The sequence below is a fragment of the Salmo salar genome, chromosome ssa16, assembly GCF_905237065.1.
Source record: "Salmo salar chromosome ssa16, Ssal_v3.1, whole genome shotgun sequence".
Lineage (NCBI taxonomy): Eukaryota > Metazoa > Chordata > Actinopteri > Salmoniformes > Salmonidae > Salmo > Salmo salar.
In genome coordinates, this window is record NC_059457.1 from 88,185,778 (window position 1) to 88,205,972 (window position 20,195).

The 20,195-nt window shown below is 40.0% G+C and overlaps 1 protein-coding gene across 2 annotated transcripts; it reads right to left on the reverse strand.

Moving 5' to 3' along the window:
• Positions 1–642: 642 nt before the first annotated feature.
• On the reverse strand, positions 643–18,515 carry LOC123727742 (oocyte zinc finger protein XlCOF6-like). Of its 2 annotated transcripts, XM_045696750.1 has the most exons (4): positions 18,360–18,470; positions 14,804–15,052; positions 8,713–8,780; positions 2,886–3,173 (listed from the first exon to the last, which is right to left on the reverse strand). In XM_045696750.1, the coding sequence occupies exons 2-4, from the start codon at positions 14,904–14,906 to the stop codon at positions 3,057–3,059; spliced, it is 288 nt and encodes a 95-aa protein (XP_045552706.1). In that variant the 5' UTR covers positions 14,907–15,052; positions 18,360–18,470; the 3' UTR covers positions 2,886–3,056. The 2 variants fall into 2 exon arrangements, with proteins under 2 accessions (XP_045552705.1, XP_045552706.1); XM_045696749.1 differs by lacking the exon at positions 8,713–8,780 and having other exon boundaries at positions 643–3,173; positions 18,360–18,515.
• Positions 18,516–20,195: the final 1,680 nt, after the last annotated feature.

Consider the following 20,195-nt stretch of genomic DNA (forward strand, 5'->3'; position numbering starts at 1 on the left):
ATAATCCCTCCAAACTAATGGTGAAAAGTGATCATCACACCATCTCTATCTGATACATGTTAGGGATGGAAGGTAGCCTAGTGGTTGGAGCGTTGGGCCAGTAACCAAAAGGTTGCTAAGATCGAATCCCCGAGCTGACAAGGCAGTAAGAATTTGTTCTTAACTGACTTGCCTAGCTCAATAAAAAGATTCAATAAAAAAAGTGTCTACTAGCTCATCCCCACAGAATACTGCAGAGGGACAACCTGATCTCAGAGCAAAACGTATTATATATTACAAAAACATACGTGCCACTCCATTTACTTTGTTAGGTTACATTACATTGGCCTACCAATAAAAACTGAACTAAAATATAAACTAAACATGTAAAATGTTGGTTTCATGAGCTGAAATAAAAAATTCCAGCAATGTTCCATATGCACAAAAAGCTTATTTCTCTCAAATGTTGTGCACAAATTTGTTTATATCCCTGTTAGTGAGCATTTCAGCCTTTGTCAAGATAATCTATCCACCTGACAGGTGTGGCATATAAAGAAGCTGATAAAACAGCATGATCATTACACAGGTGCACCTTGTGCTGGGGACAATAAAAGGCTACACAACACAATGTCACAGATGTCTCAAGTTATGGGAATGTGCAATTCTCATGATGACTGCAGGAATGTGCACCAGAGCTGTTGCCAGAGAACTCAATATTTATATCTCTACCATAAGCCACCTCAAATTTCAATTGACTGATTTCGTTATACGAACTGTAAGTCTTTGAAATTGTTGCGTTTAGATTGTTGTTCATACAATATGTTACGAACTTGTAATATGTATGATATGTTACGAATTCCAATTTGTTGTTGCTAACGTTAGCTAGGTTAGGGGTGAGGGGTTTAAGGTAGAGTTAAATGGGTTTAGGGGAAAGGTAAGCTAATATGCTAAGTAGTTGCATGCTAAGCTAACATGCTAACATAGCTAAAAAGTAGTCAGTAGTTGCAAAGTTGCTAATTAGCTAAAATGCTAAAGTCCTCCTTGATGAGATTCAAACACGCAGCCTTTGGCTAGACGTTTGACTTACACGCGCACGACTCCACAGAGCAGGAGTAAGGCTTCTCCCCTGTGTGTACACATTGTTGTGTTAAGTAGCTATGGTGAGAGAAACTCACCCAAAAGTCAGAGCAAAATAAGCAGGCTTCTCTCATTCGTGTGTTCTCTGATGAACTTTTAGCTCAGTTGCTGTTTTGAAGCATTTTACACAGGCAGAGTAGGAGTACGGCTTCTCTCATGTATATGTTGATGTGTTTTTAAGGTATCCAGTCGAGAGAAACTCACCCCACAGTCAGAACAGGAGTAAGGCTTTTCTCCTGTGTGTGTTCTCTTATGAACTTTTAGATGAGTTGATGTTTTAAAACATTTTACACAGTCAGGGCAGAAGAAAGGCTTCTCTCCTGTGTGTGTTCTCTGGTGAACTTTTAGATCACTTGATGTTTTAAAACATTTTCCACAGTCAGAACAGGAGTAAGGCTTTTCTCCTGTGTGTGTTCTCTTATGAACTTTTAGATGAGTTGATGTTGTGAAGCATTTTCCACAGTCAGAGCAGACATAAGGCTTCTCTCCTGTGTGTGTTCTCTGATGAACTTTTAGCTCATTTGATGTTTTTAAACATCTTCCACAGTCAGAGCAGGAATACGGCTTCTCTCCTGTGTGTGTTCTCTGATGAGCTTTTAGCTCAGCTGATGTTTTGAAGTATTTTCCACAGTCAGAGCAGGAGTATGGCTTCTCTCCAGTGTGTGTTCTCTGATGAACTTTTAGCTCATTTGATGTTTTAAAACATTTTCCACAGTCAGAGCAGGAGTATGGCTTCTCTCCAGTATGAATACGTCCATGTGATTTTAAGTTGGAAAGTTGAGAGAAACTAGTTCCACAGTCAGAGCAGACATAAGGCTTCTCTCCTGTGTGTGTTCTCTGATGAACCTTTAGCTCATTTGATGTTTTAAAACATTTTCCACAGTCAGAGCAGGAGTATGGCCTCTCCCCTGTATGTATTAGTTCATGTGATTTTAAGTGGTAACGTTTAGAGAAACTAGTTCCACAGTCAGGGCAGAAGAAAGGCTTCTCTCCTGTATGTGTTCTCTGATGAACCTTTAGCTCATTTGATGTTTTAAAACATTTTCCACAGTCAGAGCAGGAGTATGGCTTCTCTCCTGTGTGTGTTCTCTGATGAACTTTTAGCTCAGTTGATGTTTTGAAATATTTTACACAGTCAGAGCAGGAGTATGGCTTCTCTCCTGTATGTATACGTTCATGTGATTTTAAGTTGGAAAGTTGAGAGAAATTAGTTCCACAGTCAGGGCAGAAGAAAGGCTTCTCTCCTGTGTGTGTTCTCTGATGAACTTTTAGATCAGTTGATGTTGTGAAGCATTTTCCACAGTCAGAGCAGGAGTATGGCTTCTCTCCCGTGTGTGTTCTCTGATGAACTTTTAGCTCATTTGATGTTTTAAAACATTTTCCACAGTCAGAGCAGGAGTATGGCTTCTCCCCTGTATGAATACGTTCATGTCTTTTTAAGTGGTAAAGTTTAGAGAAACTAGTTCCACAGTCAGGGCAGAAGAAAGGCTTCTCTCCTGTATGTGTTCTCTGATGAACCTTTAGCTCATTTGATGTTTTAAAACATTTTCCACAGTCAGAGCAGGAGTATGGCTTCTCTCCTGTGTGTGTTCTCTGATGAATTTTTAGCTCAGTTGATGTTTTGAAATATTTTACACAGTCAGAGCAGGAGTAAGGCTTCTCTCCTGTATGTATACGTTCATGTGATTTTAAGTTGGAAAGTTGAGAGAAACTAGTTCCACAGTCAGGGCAGAAGAAAGGCTTCTCTCCTGTGTGAGTCTTCTGATGAACTTTTAGCTGAGTTGATGTTTTAAAACATTTTCCACAGTCAGAGCAGGAATAAGGCTTCGCTCCTGTGTGTGTTCTCTGATGAACGTTTAGATCAATTGATGTTGTGAAGCATTTTCCACAGTCAGAGCAGGAGTAAGGCTTCTCTCCTGTGTGTATTTTTAGGTGTATTTTTAGCTTTGATAGAAATGGGAAAATCTCTTCACAATGTGGGCAGTGATGAGACGTCTTAGCTCTCTGATCTTCCTGCTGTTGCTCTCTGGATGTAGAGAATGTCTCAACATGGTGTCCTGTGTGAACATCAGAAGAACGAGTCAGTTGGTGTGATATACATGTCAATCAAATGTATTTTATGAAGCCCTTTTTACATCAGTAGTTGTCACAAAGTGCTTAACAGAAACCCAGCATAAAATCCCCAAAGAGCAAGCAATACAGATGTAGAAGCACAGTAGCCACAAAAAATTCCCTTTAAAGCAGGAACCTAGGAAGAAACCTAGAGAGGAACCAGGCCCAGAGCGGTGACCTGTCCTCTTCTAGGCCATACCGGGTGACAGGTAGCCTAGTGGTTAGAGCAACCGAAAGGTTGCAAGATCAAATCCCCGAGCTGACAAGGTAAAAATCTGTCGTTCTGCCCCTGAACAAGGCAGTTAACCCACTGTTCCTACGCCATCATTGAAAATAATAATTTGTTCTTATTTGCCTAGTTAACCTGTTTGGGCGCATGTCCAAACGCTAGCGGGACACCTACGACAACCTCCGGTGAAATTGCAGAGCGCGAAATTCAAAATACAAAAATCGTAATATTAAACATTCATAAAAATACAAGTGTCTTACATCATTTAACTTCTAAAACTGTTTGAATGGTGTCTGTGAGTATAACAGAACTCATTTGGCAGGCAAAAACCTGACAAGGTTTCAGGCAGGAAGTGGCCTGTCTGACAAGGTGTCGTTCTTCTTGTCTCTGTTTATTGAAGAGTGAGGATCTTAGCTGTCCCGTGACACTTCCTACGGCTGCCATAGGGTCTCAGAAGGCGGCAAAAAGCTGAATCGTGGCTTTGCAGGCTCTGGCTGAAACAAAGTAGCGCGTTTGGGTAGTGGCTGGTTACAGTACTGTGAGACTCAGGCTCGTGCCCGCGTCAACCGAAAGCTCTGTTTACTTTCCTCTGTTTAGCTAAAAGGAGATTCCCGGTCGGAATATTATCGCTTTTTTACGAGAAAAAATGGCATAAAAATGGATTTTAAACAGCGGTTGACATGCTTCGAAGTACGGTAATGGAATATTTAGATTTTTTTTGTCACGAATTGCGCCATGCGCGCGACCCTGATTTACCATTTCAGATAGTGTCTGGGACGCACGAACAAAACGCCGCTATTCGGATATAACGATGGATTATTTTGGACCAAACCAACATTTGTTATTGAAGTAGCAGTCCTGGGAGTGCATTCTGACGAAGACAACAAAAGGTAATCAAACTTTTATAATAGTAAACCTGATATTGGTGAGTGCTAAACTTGCCGGGTGTCTAAATAGCTAGCCCGTGATGCCTGGGCTATGTACTTAGAATATTGCAAAATGTGCTTTCACCAAAAAGCTATTTTAAAATCGGACATATCGAGTGCATAGAGGAGTTCTGTATCTATAATTCTTAAAATAATTGTTATGCTTTTTGTGAACGTTTATCGTGAGTAATTTAGTAAAATGTTAGCAAATTCCTCCGGAAGTTTGCGGGGGGTATGCTAGTTCTGAACGTCACATGCTAATATAAAAAGCTGTTTTTTGATATAAATATGAACTTGATTGAACAAAACATGCATGTATTGTATAACATAATGTCCTAGGTGTGTCATCTGATGAAGATCATCAAAGGTTAGTGCTGCATTTATCTGTCTTCTGGGTTTTTGTGACATTATATGCTAGCTTGAAAAATGGGTGTCTGATTATTTCTGGCTTGGTACTCTGCTGACATAATCTAATGTTTTGCTTTCGCTGTAAAGCCTTTTTGAAATCGGACAGTGTGGTTAGATAAAGGAGAGTCTTGTCTTTAAAATGCTGTGAAATAGTCATATGTTTGAAAAATGGAAGTTTTTGTACTTTTGAGGAGTTTGTATTTCGCGCCACGCCCATCATTGGATATTGGAGCAGGTGTTCCGCTAGCGGAACGTCTAGATGTAAGAGGTTAAGTAATGTTTAGAAACCTAGCCAAGTTTTATTCTCCCTTGGGTAGTTAGCTGTTGTTGTATGTAGATTATATTTTTGGGTGACATTTAACACAACAAGGCTGGAAAATTGATATTATAGTTTAATTATATATTTTTTGTTGAATAAGATTATAAAGTTACCAAGAATAAGTTTTAATTATGGTAGACTTATGTTAAGTATTTAGGACATATTTTAAGCCAACAGGGCAGGGAAATAGAAAAACAGTGATTTTATAAGTGTTAAAATTAATTATGAAAATAAATATGTTGCAGTTCTTAGGGATGGCAAATTACTGTAGATAATGGATCCCACACTATGCAACATATATTAAATTATTGATGGGACTAATTTATGATTAACCCATGTTATTGTTAGATAAAATACAGTGGACTCCCGAAGGAGAGATTTCATTTGTACAGATAAAACATATGCTATGTTTAGCATTCGTTTTGGTTTTATTATTATTAGAATAAAAAATGTTTTATATGTTTTTAATGAGATATTTGTGGTGTATAGCTTTCCTGTTAGGACAACTGAACGTTACAATCGAGAGATGCACTACCCTAAATCCAGCAACTTTGTTGCCTATCGAGAGTGATGGGGAACCACACAATTGTATTGAAGTAACTGAGGAGGTGGTATTATTTAGATCCGATCTGATGGACTTGTCTCTGCCAGACGGAGAAATTACCATGTTTGTGGATGATTCTTTATGAAAGAATCCAGATGGTACAAATGCTACTGGATATGCAGTAGTTTCAGGAACTAAGGTTTTAGATGCTGAGCCACTGCCTAGAAATTATTCTGTACAGCAGGCCGAGATAGTAGTGTTGACCAGAGCCTGCCAAATAGGAAAGGATAAAAAGGTTACTATCTATACAGACAGCTCGTATGCATTTAATACCATATATATATATATATATTCGCAGCACAATGGAAGAATCGAGGCATGGTAACTACGTCAGGGAAACCCATCACACATGCTAAATTGATTCTAGACCTATTAGAGGCAGTATTGTTACCTAAGAAAATAGCAATATGTAAGTGTGAGGCCCATACTAAAGGAACAGATGTTGTCAGTCAGGGAAATCAGAAAGCTGATGAGGAAGCAAAGAAAGCAGCTTTAAAACCATACAAAGCAGCACAGATAAATCTTACAGAAGATAGGACAATTGACAGAGAATTGTTACAGGATAGCTAAGAACTAACACCCCAGAAAGAATTGGACATGTGAAATAAGAAAGGGGCAATCCTACAAGATAATGTCTGACATAAGGATAATTTACCAATCTTCCCAAAGTCACTGTTTAGATATGCAGCAATATTGACACATGAGCAGAGCCATGTGTCAACAGGGGGGATTGTAGAGCAAGTTAGGAAATACTTTGAGGCCTATGGGATAACTACTTTAAAAAAATGTTTTGTTTATGTTAACCTTTCTGGGACCGGGAGCAGTATTGAGTAGTTTGGATGAATGAGGTGCCCAAATTAAACTGCCTATTACTCAGGCTCAGAACGTAGGATATGCATATTATTAGTAGATTTGGATAGAAAACACTCTGATGTTTCTAAAACTGTTTGAATGATGTCTGTGAGTATAACAGAACTCATATGGCAGGCAAAAACCTGAGAAAAAAATCAAACCAGGAAGTGGTTTGTAGTTTTTCAAGACTGGGCCTATTCAGTATACAGTGGCTTAGGGCTCATTTTGCACTTCCTAAGGCTTCCACTAGATGTCAACAGTCTTTAGAATGTTGTTTCAGGATTTTGCAGTGAACAGATAGCGAACAATACCTCCTGGAGTCTGATGGAGAGAATGACATGGCCTCAATTGCGCGCGTTCATGTGAGGGGTAGCTGTGTTCCATTACATTTTTGAAGACATTTGAATCGTCCGGTTGGAATATTATTGAACTTTTATGTTAAAAAGGCCCTAAAGTTTGATGCTATATATCGTTTGACATGTTTCTACGAACGTAAATATAACTTATTATGACTTTTCGTCGTGAAATTTTCGGCACGCTTCCTACATTTGGAGTAGCTTACTGAATGCGCTAACAAAGAGGACATAAAAGATGGACTTTATCAAACAAAACAACATTTATTGTGGCCCTGGGATTCCTAGGAGTGCATTCTGATGAAGATCATCAAAGGTAAGTGAATATTTATAATGCTATTTATGATTTTAGATGACTCCAAAATGGCGGGTATCTGTATTGCCTGATGTTGTTTTTTGAATGCTGTACTCAAATTATTGCAAAGTGTGCTTTCCCCATGAAGCTTTTTTTGAAATCTGTCACAGCGGTTGCATTAAGGAGATGTTTATCTATAATTCTTTGAACAGTTTAATATTTTATCAACGTTTATGATGAGTATTTCTATAAATTGATGTGCTCATTCACCGGAAGTTTTTGGAGGAAAAGCATTTCTGAACATTACGCGCCAATGTAAAATGGGGTTTTTGGATATAAATATGAACTTTATCGAGCAAAACATACATGTATTGTGTAACATGAAGTCCTATGAGTGCCATCTGATGAAGATCATCAAAGGTTAGTGCTTAATTTTAGCTGTATTTCTGGTTTTTGTGACGCCTGTCCTTGCTTGGAAAATGGCTGTGTGGCTTTTATTTTTTAGGCACTGTCCTAACATAATGTAATGTTTTGCTTTTGCCGTAAAGCCTTTTTGAAATCGGACAACGTGGTTCGATTAAGGAGAAGTGTATCTTTAAAATGGTGTAAATAGTAGTATGTTTGAGAAATTTGAATTATGATATTTTTGCTGTTTTGAATTTGCTGCCCTGCTATTTCACTGGCTGTGTCCCGCAGGTGGGACGGTAGCGTCCCACCTAGCCCATACTAGTTAAGTTATTTGTGCGCAGAACAATCGCCAGGGCAGACTTAGAGCACCACCAGGGGAATATTCCCCGGTTGAATATCCATTCCAACAATTGGAAATGGACTTCATTGAACTATCCCGAAGTGAGGGAAAGAAGTGGTGTTCAACAATAATAGATAAATATATTAAATGCGTAGAAGCGTTCCCAACTTACTTGGCAGACACGATGACGGTAGCTAAAGCATGCTGTATGCTGTATGTTATCCCTAGATTTGGTTTATTAGAATCTATTTCTTTAGACAATGGATTACATTTTTTGCTAATCAGGTAAAAGATAGTATAGGCCAGAAATTGAACATTAAATAGGAAAAGAAATACAGTTCATATTACCCCCAATCAGCAGGATTAATTGAACACAGGAGTGATACGATTAAAGCACGGTTAAGGAAAACACACATGAGCACAGGTAGAAATTGGGTACAATGCTTATCAATAGTATTAATGACTATTGGGATAACCCAAGATAAAAATGGACTGTCTCCATTCCAGAAAGTGTTTAGTAGATTATATAGAATGCCCGAACTGGGGAGACCAGAATAAGCCAATATAGAAGTAGAGCATACCATAGTAGAACACATGAGATTATTTGTTAACCCCACCCGTATGTCAAAGCTTTTGTGTCCCACAGGTGAATTACAGAAGGTCATTCACTCAATCCAACCAGGAGACTGGGTGTGGATCCAGTCCCTGAGGAGAAAAGACTGGAAGCAGCCCCATTGGGAAGGCCCATACCAGGTTTTGTTGATAACCGCCTTTGCCATTAGAACAGCTGAGAGAGCCACTTGGGTCCACGTTACCCACTGAAAAAAGGTAGGAACACATACAAACACTGGTGTAAACACACAGAGTTAGGGAGCAGAACCGAGTGCCAATAGGGCCCGGGGTTTACCTCCCTAACGAAGATTCCCTATCCTGACCCATCATCACTGTGTGCACTCATAGAGGTGTGGGTATGCGGTGGATCCTAGCAGATCGACTAAGGGCAGGAGAGGGTTGGTGGTTTTTGGGAATGTGGGGGACCCTGAGCTGCATCATAGTCTTGGTAATTTTCCTGATACATCTAGATCCACCACCTCCTGACACCAATTATACTACGTCCCCACCATTGCTAAGAATTAAAAGAGAAACGACCCAGGACGAGTGACCTACAAAATAGGAATCAGAGGGGCAGAATGTAGGTGATTTGAATGGCTGTAAAACGGTAGTTAATGTGACTGACTTAGATTCGGAAGCACAGGAGAAAATTCTGAACCTCACAGCCCCTATAACGGATGTATGGTGGGCTTGTACCAGCAAAGGACGTTTCTGACAGATACTACCAAAAGGGTGGGTAGGTACTTGTGCCCCGGTGTTATTGGTCCAACCAGTTAGAATTAGTCATCAGATGCCAGTTATATGAGGCCAAAGTAGGCACAGGAGGAGTTTTGACCAGGATGGGAGTAGCCCTGTCTAGATGGATGCTATTGGCATCCCCAGGGGATGTATGGTGGGCTTGGCGGTTTTGGGGAATGTGGGGGACCCTGAGCTACATCATAGTCTTGGTAATTTTCCTGATACATCCAGATCCACCACCTCCCGACACCAATTATACTACGTCCCCACCATTGCTAAGAAGTAAATGTTCTTCTGAATACAAAGCTATGAATCAAATAGGTGAAGGCTTTACCACCATGTTCTTTTGGTGGGTGACGATAAACAAAAATGTGGATTGGATCAATTATATATATTATAATCAACAACGATTTGTTAACCAGACTAGAGATGCGGTGAGGGGAATCTCAACTCAGCTATCCGCCACCTCCCTCATGACTTGGCAAAATAGGCTGGCTCTCGATATGTTACTGGCAGAAAAGGGCGGGGTATGTAGAATGGTGGGTGTTCATTGCTGTACTTTCATTCCAAATAATACAGCACCAGATGGAAGTGTCACGAAGGCACTAGCAGGGTTGACTGCTTTAAGTGATGAATGGGCTGAGAACTCAGGGGTGAACACATCTGTGACAGGGTGGTTTGATGAAATGTTTGGCAAATGGAAAACCATAGTAGCTACCATCTTGGGGGCTGCTATTGTTTGTATGGGTATGCTCGTATTATGTGGTTGTTGTTTTATTCCTTGTGTCCGAGGCTTGGTGAACAAGGAGTTGGAGAATGCTGTGACCCAGCAGATGGTGAGGTATGGACCAATTCCTAACTCAGACCAATGGAATGAAGAATACATGCCTCCAGGACTGGTGGACGATGATGACCAATTCGATCCTGATGATCTGCAATTGGATAAAACTTTCCTTAGTTCTGACGTGTGAAGGTTATAGTGAAAATCTTGAAAATGAAGAGCTATAACTGGAAGTAGTGATAGAACTAACCCCCGACATTGAGAACCCAGTATTGTAAATACATTTATCTTGTGTGTAATATTTAGTCAAAGGGTGGATTGATAGAAGAATTTGTATGTTTAAAGTAATGACTAAGATATTTCACACTGAAACTGTATCACTGTGTGTGAAATCCATTAGACACATAAGACTATAAGTTGATCATGTGTGCAACGTAGGCAGGATAGAATTAGAACATGATGTCCCTTACAGGACATTCTGTCCCCACCCGTGGAGTAGAGAAACTGTTAGGCATAAAGAAAATTATGAAACATGTTGCAGAATATGATAAACAATGTATGTGTACAGTGGAACAATACAGCCCGCCTAAAGCGGGGGTGGGGTTCTCGACTGATGTGTGTATAAAAGATGGGCTCTGAACTTGAGAGGGCAGAGCTCTCTGAATAAAGAACTGATCATGTGTATGCTGGGACTCCATCTGTTTATTAAAACTTAGAGCCTTACAACCTCTAAGATACAGATGGAGTTATAAAATAGTTCAGTTAGAACATTGGGATAGAAATTCTCGTGACAAAGGGTTAGTAACGACACAGACTCATTTCATAGAACTTTAAAACACTGTCAGTTTGTCTACTTCACTTCTTTAGTCTACACTCTGAGCACTCCAGATAACCCAGTGAATAAAACAAATGCTGGCAATACTGGTGTCATCCATACAAGTCTTAGTAGCATGAAATAACGTCTACAATGCATTCAAAAAGTATTCAGACCCCTTGACTTTTTCCACATTTTCTTACATTACAGTCTTATTCTAAAATTGATTAAATTGTTATTTTTTCCTCATCAATCTACACACAATACCCATAATGACAAGGGAAAAAACTGTTTTTTAGAAATAACTGAAATATTACATTTACGTAAGTATTCAGACCCTTTACACAATAGTTAGTTGAAGCACCTTTGGCAGCGATGACAGCCTTGAGTCTTGTTGGGTATGAAGCTACAAGCTTGGCACACTTGTATTTGGGGAGTTTCTCCCATTCTTCTCTGCAGATCCTCTCAAGCTCTGCCAGGTTGGATGGGGAGTGTCGCTGCACAGCTATTTTCAGGTCTCTCCAGAGATGTTAGATCGGGTTCAAGTCCGGGCTCTGGCTGGGCCACTCAATGACATTCAGAGACTTGTACCGAAGCCACTCCACGTTGTCTTGGCTGTGTGCTTAGGGTCGGTGTCCTGTTGGAAGGTGAACCTTCACTCCAGTCTGAGGTCCGAAAATTTCTAAACCTGTTTTCGCCTTGTCATTATGGGTTAGTGTGTGTAGATTGACGAGGAAAAACATGTAATAAATTTTACATTAAGGCTGTAACGTACCAAAATGGGAAAAATGGGAAGGGGTCTGACAGTGCCCTCGGAAAGTATTCAGACCCCTTGACTTTTTCCACATTTTGTTATTATTTTGTTAGCCTTATTCTAAAATTAAATTAAAAAATATCCTCAACAATCTACACACAATACCCCATAATGACAAAGCGAAAACAGGTTTATACATTTTAGCTAATTTATAAAAAAAACTAAAAAAAACAGAAAAACGAGAGACTCAAAATTGAGTTCAGATGCATCCTGTTTCCATTGACCATCCTTGAGATGTTTCTACAACTTGATATATAAAACATATTAAATATACACTACTGTTCAAAAGTTTGGGGTCACATAGAAATGTCCTTGTTTTGAATGTAAAGCACATTTTTTGTCCATTAAAATAACATTGAATTGATCAGAAATACAGTGTAGACTTTGTTATTGTTGTAAATGACTACTGTAGCTGGAAACGGCAGATATTTTATGGAATATCTACATAGGTGTACAGAGGCCCATTATCAGCAACCATCACTCCTGTGATCCAATGGCTAGGTTGTGTTAGCTAATCCAAGTTTATCATTAGAAAACCCTTTTGCAATTATGTTAGCACAGGTTTAAACTGTGGTGCTCACTAAAGAAGCAATAAAACTGGCTTTTGAAACACTGCCTAGAAGGCCAGCATCCCGGAGTCGCCTCTTCACTGTTGACGTTGAGACTGGTGTTAAGTGACCCCAAACTTTTGAATTGAGCTCAGGTGCATCCTGTTTCCATTGATCATCCTTGAGATGTTTCTACAACTTGATATATAAAAATATTAAAAATATATGTATCAGATATAAATCATCAGGATGTGGTAGTCTACTGGTTATGTTCAACACTTCTCCAATCGTTGTTGAGATCTGATACTCTGTGCAGCGCAAAACGAGACGTAGGCCAAAATCATATTTCTAAAATCCTTTTCAGGCTAAATTCCAGCCGAACATGGAGAGAACAGTAATGAAAAAAAGAACACTGAAAAAAATATATAAATGCAAAATGTCTCATGAGCTGAAATAAAAAAAAATAATGAAATTTTCCAACACACACAAAAAGCTTATTTCTCTCAAATTCTGTGCACAAATATGTTTACATCCCTGTTAGTGAGCATTTCTCCTTTGCCAAGTTAATCCATCCACCTGACAGGTGTGGCATATCAAGAAGCTGATTAAACGGCATAATCATTACACAGTTGCACCTTCTGCTGGGGACAATAAAAGGACACTTTAAAATGTACAGTTTTGTTACACAACACAATGTCACAGATGACTCAAGTTTTGAGGGAGTGTGCAATTGGCATGCTGACTGCAGGAATGTCAACCAGAGCTGTTGCCAGAGAATTGAATGTTATTTCCTCTACCATAAGCTGCCTCCAACGTCGTATTAGAGTATTTGGCAGTACGTCCAACCGGCCTCACAATCGTAGACTACGTGTAACAACGTCAGCCCAGGACCTGAGGTGGGTCTGGCTGCCAAGTGGGTGGGCCTATGCCTTCCAAGGCCCACCCATGGCTGCATCCCTGCCCAGTCATGTGAAATCTGCAGGTTAGGGCCTAATTCATTTCAATTGGCTGATGTCCTTAATACATATATATATATTTTTGAAATTACATTTAACCTTTATTTAACTAGGCATCTCAGTAAAGAACAATTCTTACTGACAATGACGGCCTACCGGGGAACAGCGGGTTAACTGCCTTGTTCAGGGGCAGAACGACAGATTTTTACCTTGTCAGCTCAGGGATTCGATCCAGCAACCTTTCGGTTACTGGCCCAACGCTCTAACCACTAGGCTACCTGCCGCCCCTTATATGAACTGTAACTCAGTAAAATCGTTGAAATTGTTGCATGTTGTGTTTATATTTATGTACAATATACATACAAGAAGCTGGTGAAGAGCAACAAAAGGAAGTAAATAGCCCTATTAGACTGAAAGATAATGGAATTTCATCAAACTTATGAGCTTCCGAGTGGCGAAGCGGTCCAAGGCACTGCATCTCAGTGCTAGAGGCGTCACTACAGACACCCTGGTTAGATTCCAGGCTGTATCACAACTGGCCGTGATTGGGAGTCCCATAGGGCGGCGCAAAGTTGGCCAAGCGTCGTCCATGTTTGGCCGGTGTAGGCCGTCATTGTAAATAATAATTTGTTGTTAACTGAGTTGCCTAGTTAAATAAAGGTTAATAATAATAATAATTGTTAGGATCTCCATGAGCATTAGCTGCTACTTCACATGTTATTTTTAAAAAGTCTCCCTGTGTGACATTCCTTGAGACCAACCAGAAATGTTTCCTTGGCCAAATATCCCCAGATTTTCATAAAAACAGCCAAACATGTTCTCTCGTTACCAAATGTTGCGCGAGGCAAAAGAGTAGGCCAGGTCAGCATCAATCGCTAGTTCGGTGCAGCAGACTGCAGGGGTGTAGTGCTGCAAGAGCGATGAGCCGCCACAATGGTGTTTGTTTAGTAGGTATATCAATGTCTTGGACGATCACCTAGTGATTAATTAGTAGTCCACATAACCAAATATCATAGCATAACATTTCTGTTACAACAAAAACAACACCTAATTTCTTACGAGATTTTAGGATGGTTTGCTGAATCGTCCCAAACTCAACAACGCGCGCCATTAGGCAGAATGTGCTTTGATTAAAACAAAATACAGGAAGTATATATAATTTAATACCATCTTCTCTAATTTGCTCACCAAACAGTAATTGAAGAAGATTTAAATGCATATTCCCATGAAATTGATTGAGATCAAACGATTGGCATGCAGACGCAGCTTGGTCATTTCACTGGTAAAACATTAAGAATTATAATTCAATATTGACAGTGATGATGTCATGGCCTATTTTGAAATGAGGTATGCCTAACTAACTGATTGAGGGTATTAAACATTTCCAACGTTCTTGAGACAATGTGTGGGCATATGCAGGCGTTACAAGTTTTAAAAAATGTTGCTTCGCTGTGAAGTCTTGAGTGGTTCAGGGATGTGTGATGTCAGAATTACATAATTCAACCTAGCAGTAGACTGGGTCATAATTTATGGAGGTCTAATTTATGAAGATAACTTATAGATAGAACCAGCTCTTACCATTATTAACAGTTGTCCTGATCTTCTCCTCCTCTTCTTCATCTTTAATGTTGACATTCAGCTCCAGTGTTTGACTGCAGTCTTCCAGCTTCACTGATGCCATCTCTGGATCCTGCAGTGCAAACTGGGCTCCACTGTCACAATCACAACCCAGTGACTGTAGGTTTGGACTCAGTGTGGAAGGAGAGAGGCAGGCTGGGTTTGTCCTCACTGTTGATGTTACCGGCCTCAGAATTATTCTGAGTCGGCCTGAAGTAATAAAGACAAACGGACACAAAAGTTATTTACTTGACAGTTCTGGCACTTTATTTTGTAAAAATATTTTATCTTTTTTCTTGTTCAATTAACTCATTTCAGTAGATCAGGTAGCTAATCCCTGACAAAACATTCATTCACATTAGAAACAAAGTACACATTTTAAATTGTACAACATAAGTGCACTTAATCTATAGTAGATTTCCTAGATTCACATAAATGACTCAAAAACCATTTAGTACAAGGTTGCAGTATGTTTTAGGCAGCACTATGTACTATTTTCCTGAATAACCTTGTCTTCACTGTATTATTTCACTCACATAAAACAATTGTATTTCCCATTCACACCATAGTAAGAATGATCAGGGGTCGTACAGTGGCAAGTCAAATTCAAGGACTTTTTCAGGCACTAATATTTATTTACTTTAAGCCCCGTGTGAAAACCCTGAACTATAGATAAATATAGAAACAACTGAATGTGTCTGAATATTAGTACACATGTAAAGAACTGATAATCATTACATTCAGCTTCAAAACTGTAGTGCAACTGAAATGTTCTCTCTCTGATGAGGCACTACCTGCACTGAAGTCCGTTGATGCAGACCTCCTATGGTATCATGGTGGTCCACAAACAAACGTTTAAGGTTCATGTCTGTCTAATTCTGTACTAAGAAAATAAACCAAGAAATCCCTATTAACTTCTACGACCCCACCCCCCCAATAAACTTTATCAATAGATCCCTTTCTGTGTTTGCAAACATTGGGCTTTATATCATGCTGAGACAATCCACCCTTAGGTTATCCAGCTTATCAAAAACCATGCCAACAATAACATCTGTTACCACCAACAACTCTGCTGCAGTTTACATGATAACTTAAAACCTGGTATTTCTGCTTTACACAATCCAAGATGTTAATAAGCTTAACAAAGAATGCTATGAAGTAAATTGTATTCACTATTAAAGTATCCTTTGTCACAGCACATTTATGGGCACAGTAGGTCCTCTTACTACAGGACCAACCATGGAAGCTCCATCAGTCTGACAGTAGGTCCTCTTACTACAGGACCAACCATGGAAGCTCCATCAGTCTGACAGTAGGTCCTCTTACTACGGGACCAACCATGGAAGCTCCATCAGTCTGACAGTAGGTCATCTTACTACGGGACCAACCATGGAAGCTCCATCAGTCTGACAGTAGGTCATCTTACTACGGGACCAACCATGGAAGCTCCATCAGTCTGACAGTAGGTCCTCTTACTACAGGACCAACCATGGAAGCTCCATCAGTATGACAGTAGGTCCTCTTACTACAGCACCAACCATGGAAGCTCCATCAGTCTGACAGTAGGTCCTCTTACTACAGGACCAACCATGGAAGCTCCATCAGTCTGACAGTAGGTCCTCTTACTACAGGACCAACCATGGAAGCTCCATCAGTATGACAGTAGGTCCTCTTACTACATTTAAAAAATAAATAATAATAAATAAAAAAAATAAAAAATAATAAATAAATTTGATTTGAAATTTGATTGAAATGAAAATGTATGCATTCACTACTGTAAGTCGCTCTGGATAAGAGCGTCTGCTAAATGACTATAATGTGCACAGCCAGAAGAGGACTGGCCACCCCTCATAGCCTGGTTCCTCTCAAGGTTCCTTCCTAGGTTCTGGCCTTTCTAGGGTGTTTTTCCTAGCCACTGTGCTTCTACACAGAAACTCAGCCTAAAACACCAAACAGCAAGCAATGCAGATTGCTTGCTGTTTGGGGTTTTAGGCTGGGTTTCTGTACAGCACTCTGTGACATCAGCTGATGTAAGAAGGGCTTTATAAATACATTTCATTGATGAGGCTGGGTCAAATTCTCTGACATTGAAGCCAAGGAATCCTATTCTGTATTTTTCCAGACAAAACCTTCTCAAACCTCAACAGCACTGATAAGCTTTCACTTCTTTAACCCCCTTTCCTACTGATCAACCTTTAGGCTTCAACCACTCTGTCTCCCTTCACATGTTCTTTAACAATATTATCCATGAACATAGATATTGGGACCTCAGAGATTACTCCCTTCAATTTAGCACGGCTTCTGAGCTTCGTCCCATTATGATTTTCCAATTGAAGAATCTTCCCTTGATGAACCTGACTAGCAGAAGATATTAACAATCTACCATTTTCAATTTTTTATTTCACCTTTATTTAACCAGGTAGGCTAGTTCAGAACAAGTTCTCATTTACACGGATGCGGCCCAGTTTAACTTCACCTCTCTTTATGGCCTTGGTTAATCAGATAGGGTGTAAATGAGGCCCTGTGGTCTCCTCAAACACCATCCCAACTTTCCACTGTGACACATTATTACTCTAGCTCCCTACCTTGGACCTCTTTAGAGTTTCTATACTACATGCACCACTGCTTCCAGTATCATTATCTCTGTTCTTCCTATGTCTTTCCACTACAGACCATTCACATTCTAGGCCCTCATCCTCCTGCTCCATATCAGAACTGTCCCCCACATTGATCGCATTCCAGCACAGCTGTTGCTTCTCAAACTCTCTCTCCATTTCCATTGTTTCAGGGGTGTCAAACTCATTCCATTGAGGGCCGAGTCTCCGCAGGTTTTAGTTTTTTCCTTTCAATTAAAACCTAGACAATTAGGTGAGGGGAGTTCCTTTCTAATTAGTGTACTTAATTCATTAATCAAGTACAAAGGTGGAGAGAAAACCCGCAGACACTTGGTCCTCCATGGAATGAGTTTGACACGTGCTCTGATTCATCTGCATTAATCGACGCCATTCCATGCAGTTGGCCTCTCTCTCCAAATGGTGATGGATAACTTCAGTTAGCTTCCCTCTACTTTGACACTCCATCACACAGCCTCATATGGCCATTTCACCACGAGCAAACTCCTAGAAAGACGACCGAAACCGTTGCCGCCGCTATTAAACAAGCCTCGTCCGAACCATCCTGATATCGCGAGCTTACATTAACGAAACAGTGTATGTAAACTCGCGAGATCAGGATGGCTATTTACCAGCTCATAAACATTTTACACACAACCAAGAACATGTAAAAACGAACTCAAATAAGTGTACTCTTTATCAAATGAGTTTATGTTCAGACAAGACCAAAGTCAAGCTGCGTGACTTGTAAAATCGTTTTTAATCACGTTCTTCACTCCCTCGGTTTGAACCCAAAATAACACAATTAAAACCTTTACCAAACGTGATAATACCTTGACAGATTTGTTACCTAGCATATTATATTTTCTTCCGACATTAGAAAGTTTAAACGTGCTTTTACATACCTACAATAATACATTTGAAACGGACACAACCCCTATCGACATAACAGCACAGTTCTGTCGTTTTCTACCCGGAACTTCCTGTTCCCCACAACGACAATACAACAGCGTCATCTTCTTCTCTGGTATACTGACATTTACACAAATATAACGTGTCTGCCGCCACCTACTGTACGGTTAGTAAACTGTAGAAACAAATACATGTCCATTGTGGATAAAGGGAGGGGGGACAACGACATCAAAACAAAATACAAAAATAGATAAATAACATCCCACTACTTCAGTCACAGTCCTATTCAAATCACATCCCTACACAGTCTCATGGGCCTCGTAGGGAGGAACATCTTCAGTCACAGTCCTATTCAAATTACATCCCTTCACAGTCTCATGGCCTCGTAGGGAGGAACATCTTCAGTCACAGTCCTATTCAAATCACATCCCTACACAGTCTCATGGGCCTCGTAGGGAGGAACATCTTCAGTCACAGTCCTATTCAAATCACATCCCTACACAGTCTCATGGGCCTCGTAGGGAGGAACATCTTCAGTCACAGTCCTATTCAAATCACATCCGTACATCGTGCTGTCTGGTTTGCTTAATATAATGAAGTTGAAATGATTTATACTTTTACTTTTGATACTTAAGTATATTTTAACAATTACATTTACGTTTGATACATGTTAAACGAAATACTTTTAGACTTTTACACAAGTAGTATTTTACTGGGTGGCTTTCACTTTTACCTTGATAGGAAAGGACTCAAGTATCTTTACTTTTAGTCAAGTATGACAATTGGGTACTTTTTCCACCACTGCCTGCAATGCTTCCAATGTTCATTCCTGAACTCCCAAAAACCTTTCAGCTGCACGTACAATTAATCTTTACAATCGGTATCCTTCAACTGGTAAATTACATTATGAATCTCAACCGGCTGCGGGTCACCCACTGCCATAGCTTCCTCAGCACCAATCGCTCTTTAAACTATTTCCCGCGCCTCCCAGTAGGAGAACTGCTGTACAGTTTCTTGATGTGGATGTTCCCTGATATAATAAAAAATGATACATGCCATTGGTCAGTTCCGGTGTTATGAAACTGATGGAGACTATTATTTAACTAGGCACATAGCATACATAACAGGTTAGGATAATTAAAATGGCAGGTTAGGATAATTAACGTGGCAGGTTAGGATAATTAAAGTGGTAGGTTAGGATAACTAACGTGGCAGGTAGGAGACTGAGGTTAAGGTTAGGAAAATGGTGAGGGTTAGGGACTTGTTTACCATGCAGGTTTGGTTAACTAACGTGGCAGGTTATGATAACTAACGTGGCAGGTAGGAGACTGAGGTTAAGGTTAGGAAACGGGTTAGGGTGATGTTTAGCTACAATGCTACAGTAGTCAACAACTGTTGTCCCAAAGCAAAAGAAACGGCCACGGACCAATGGGGAGCATCAATTGGTGTAAACTTGATATGATGAAACACCCAATATCAGAGAACACCCCTAATTGCGGTCTGCAATTACACCCTTCTTGGATCAAGGGGCCAGGCTTCCAGTCTATAAGCATGCTTTCCACTGTGCTGAGGGCATGTTCGGTACTGCAGTTCAGCTGAAGCACGGCCCAATTCCCATTGACGGCCCCATAGAGAAGTCACATTTGTTTTTAAACAAGACAATTTACTCATCAAGTTTGTAAACAAAACATCCATTGAATTATTAAAGTAATTGCCTTAGTATGATTTTTTCCCATCACTCACAGCCAAAGTCAACCATTTTAGATTCATGCTGTGAGGTGGGTGAGTTTATGCCACATGCAGATGTTGAAGGGAAAACACACCTCTTG

What these genes read in the sequence shown, in the direction of transcription:
- LOC123727742 (XM_045696749.1), bottom strand. Translation starts at nt 14,906, where the DNA reads ATGGCATCAGTGAAGCTGGAAGACTGCAGTCAAACACTGGAGCTGAAT. An exon ending in CAGGACAACTGTTAATAATG is followed by an intron (nt 3,174 to 14,803) that starts GTAAGAGCTGGT and finishes ATGTTCACACAG; the next exon opens with GACACCATGTTGAGACATTC.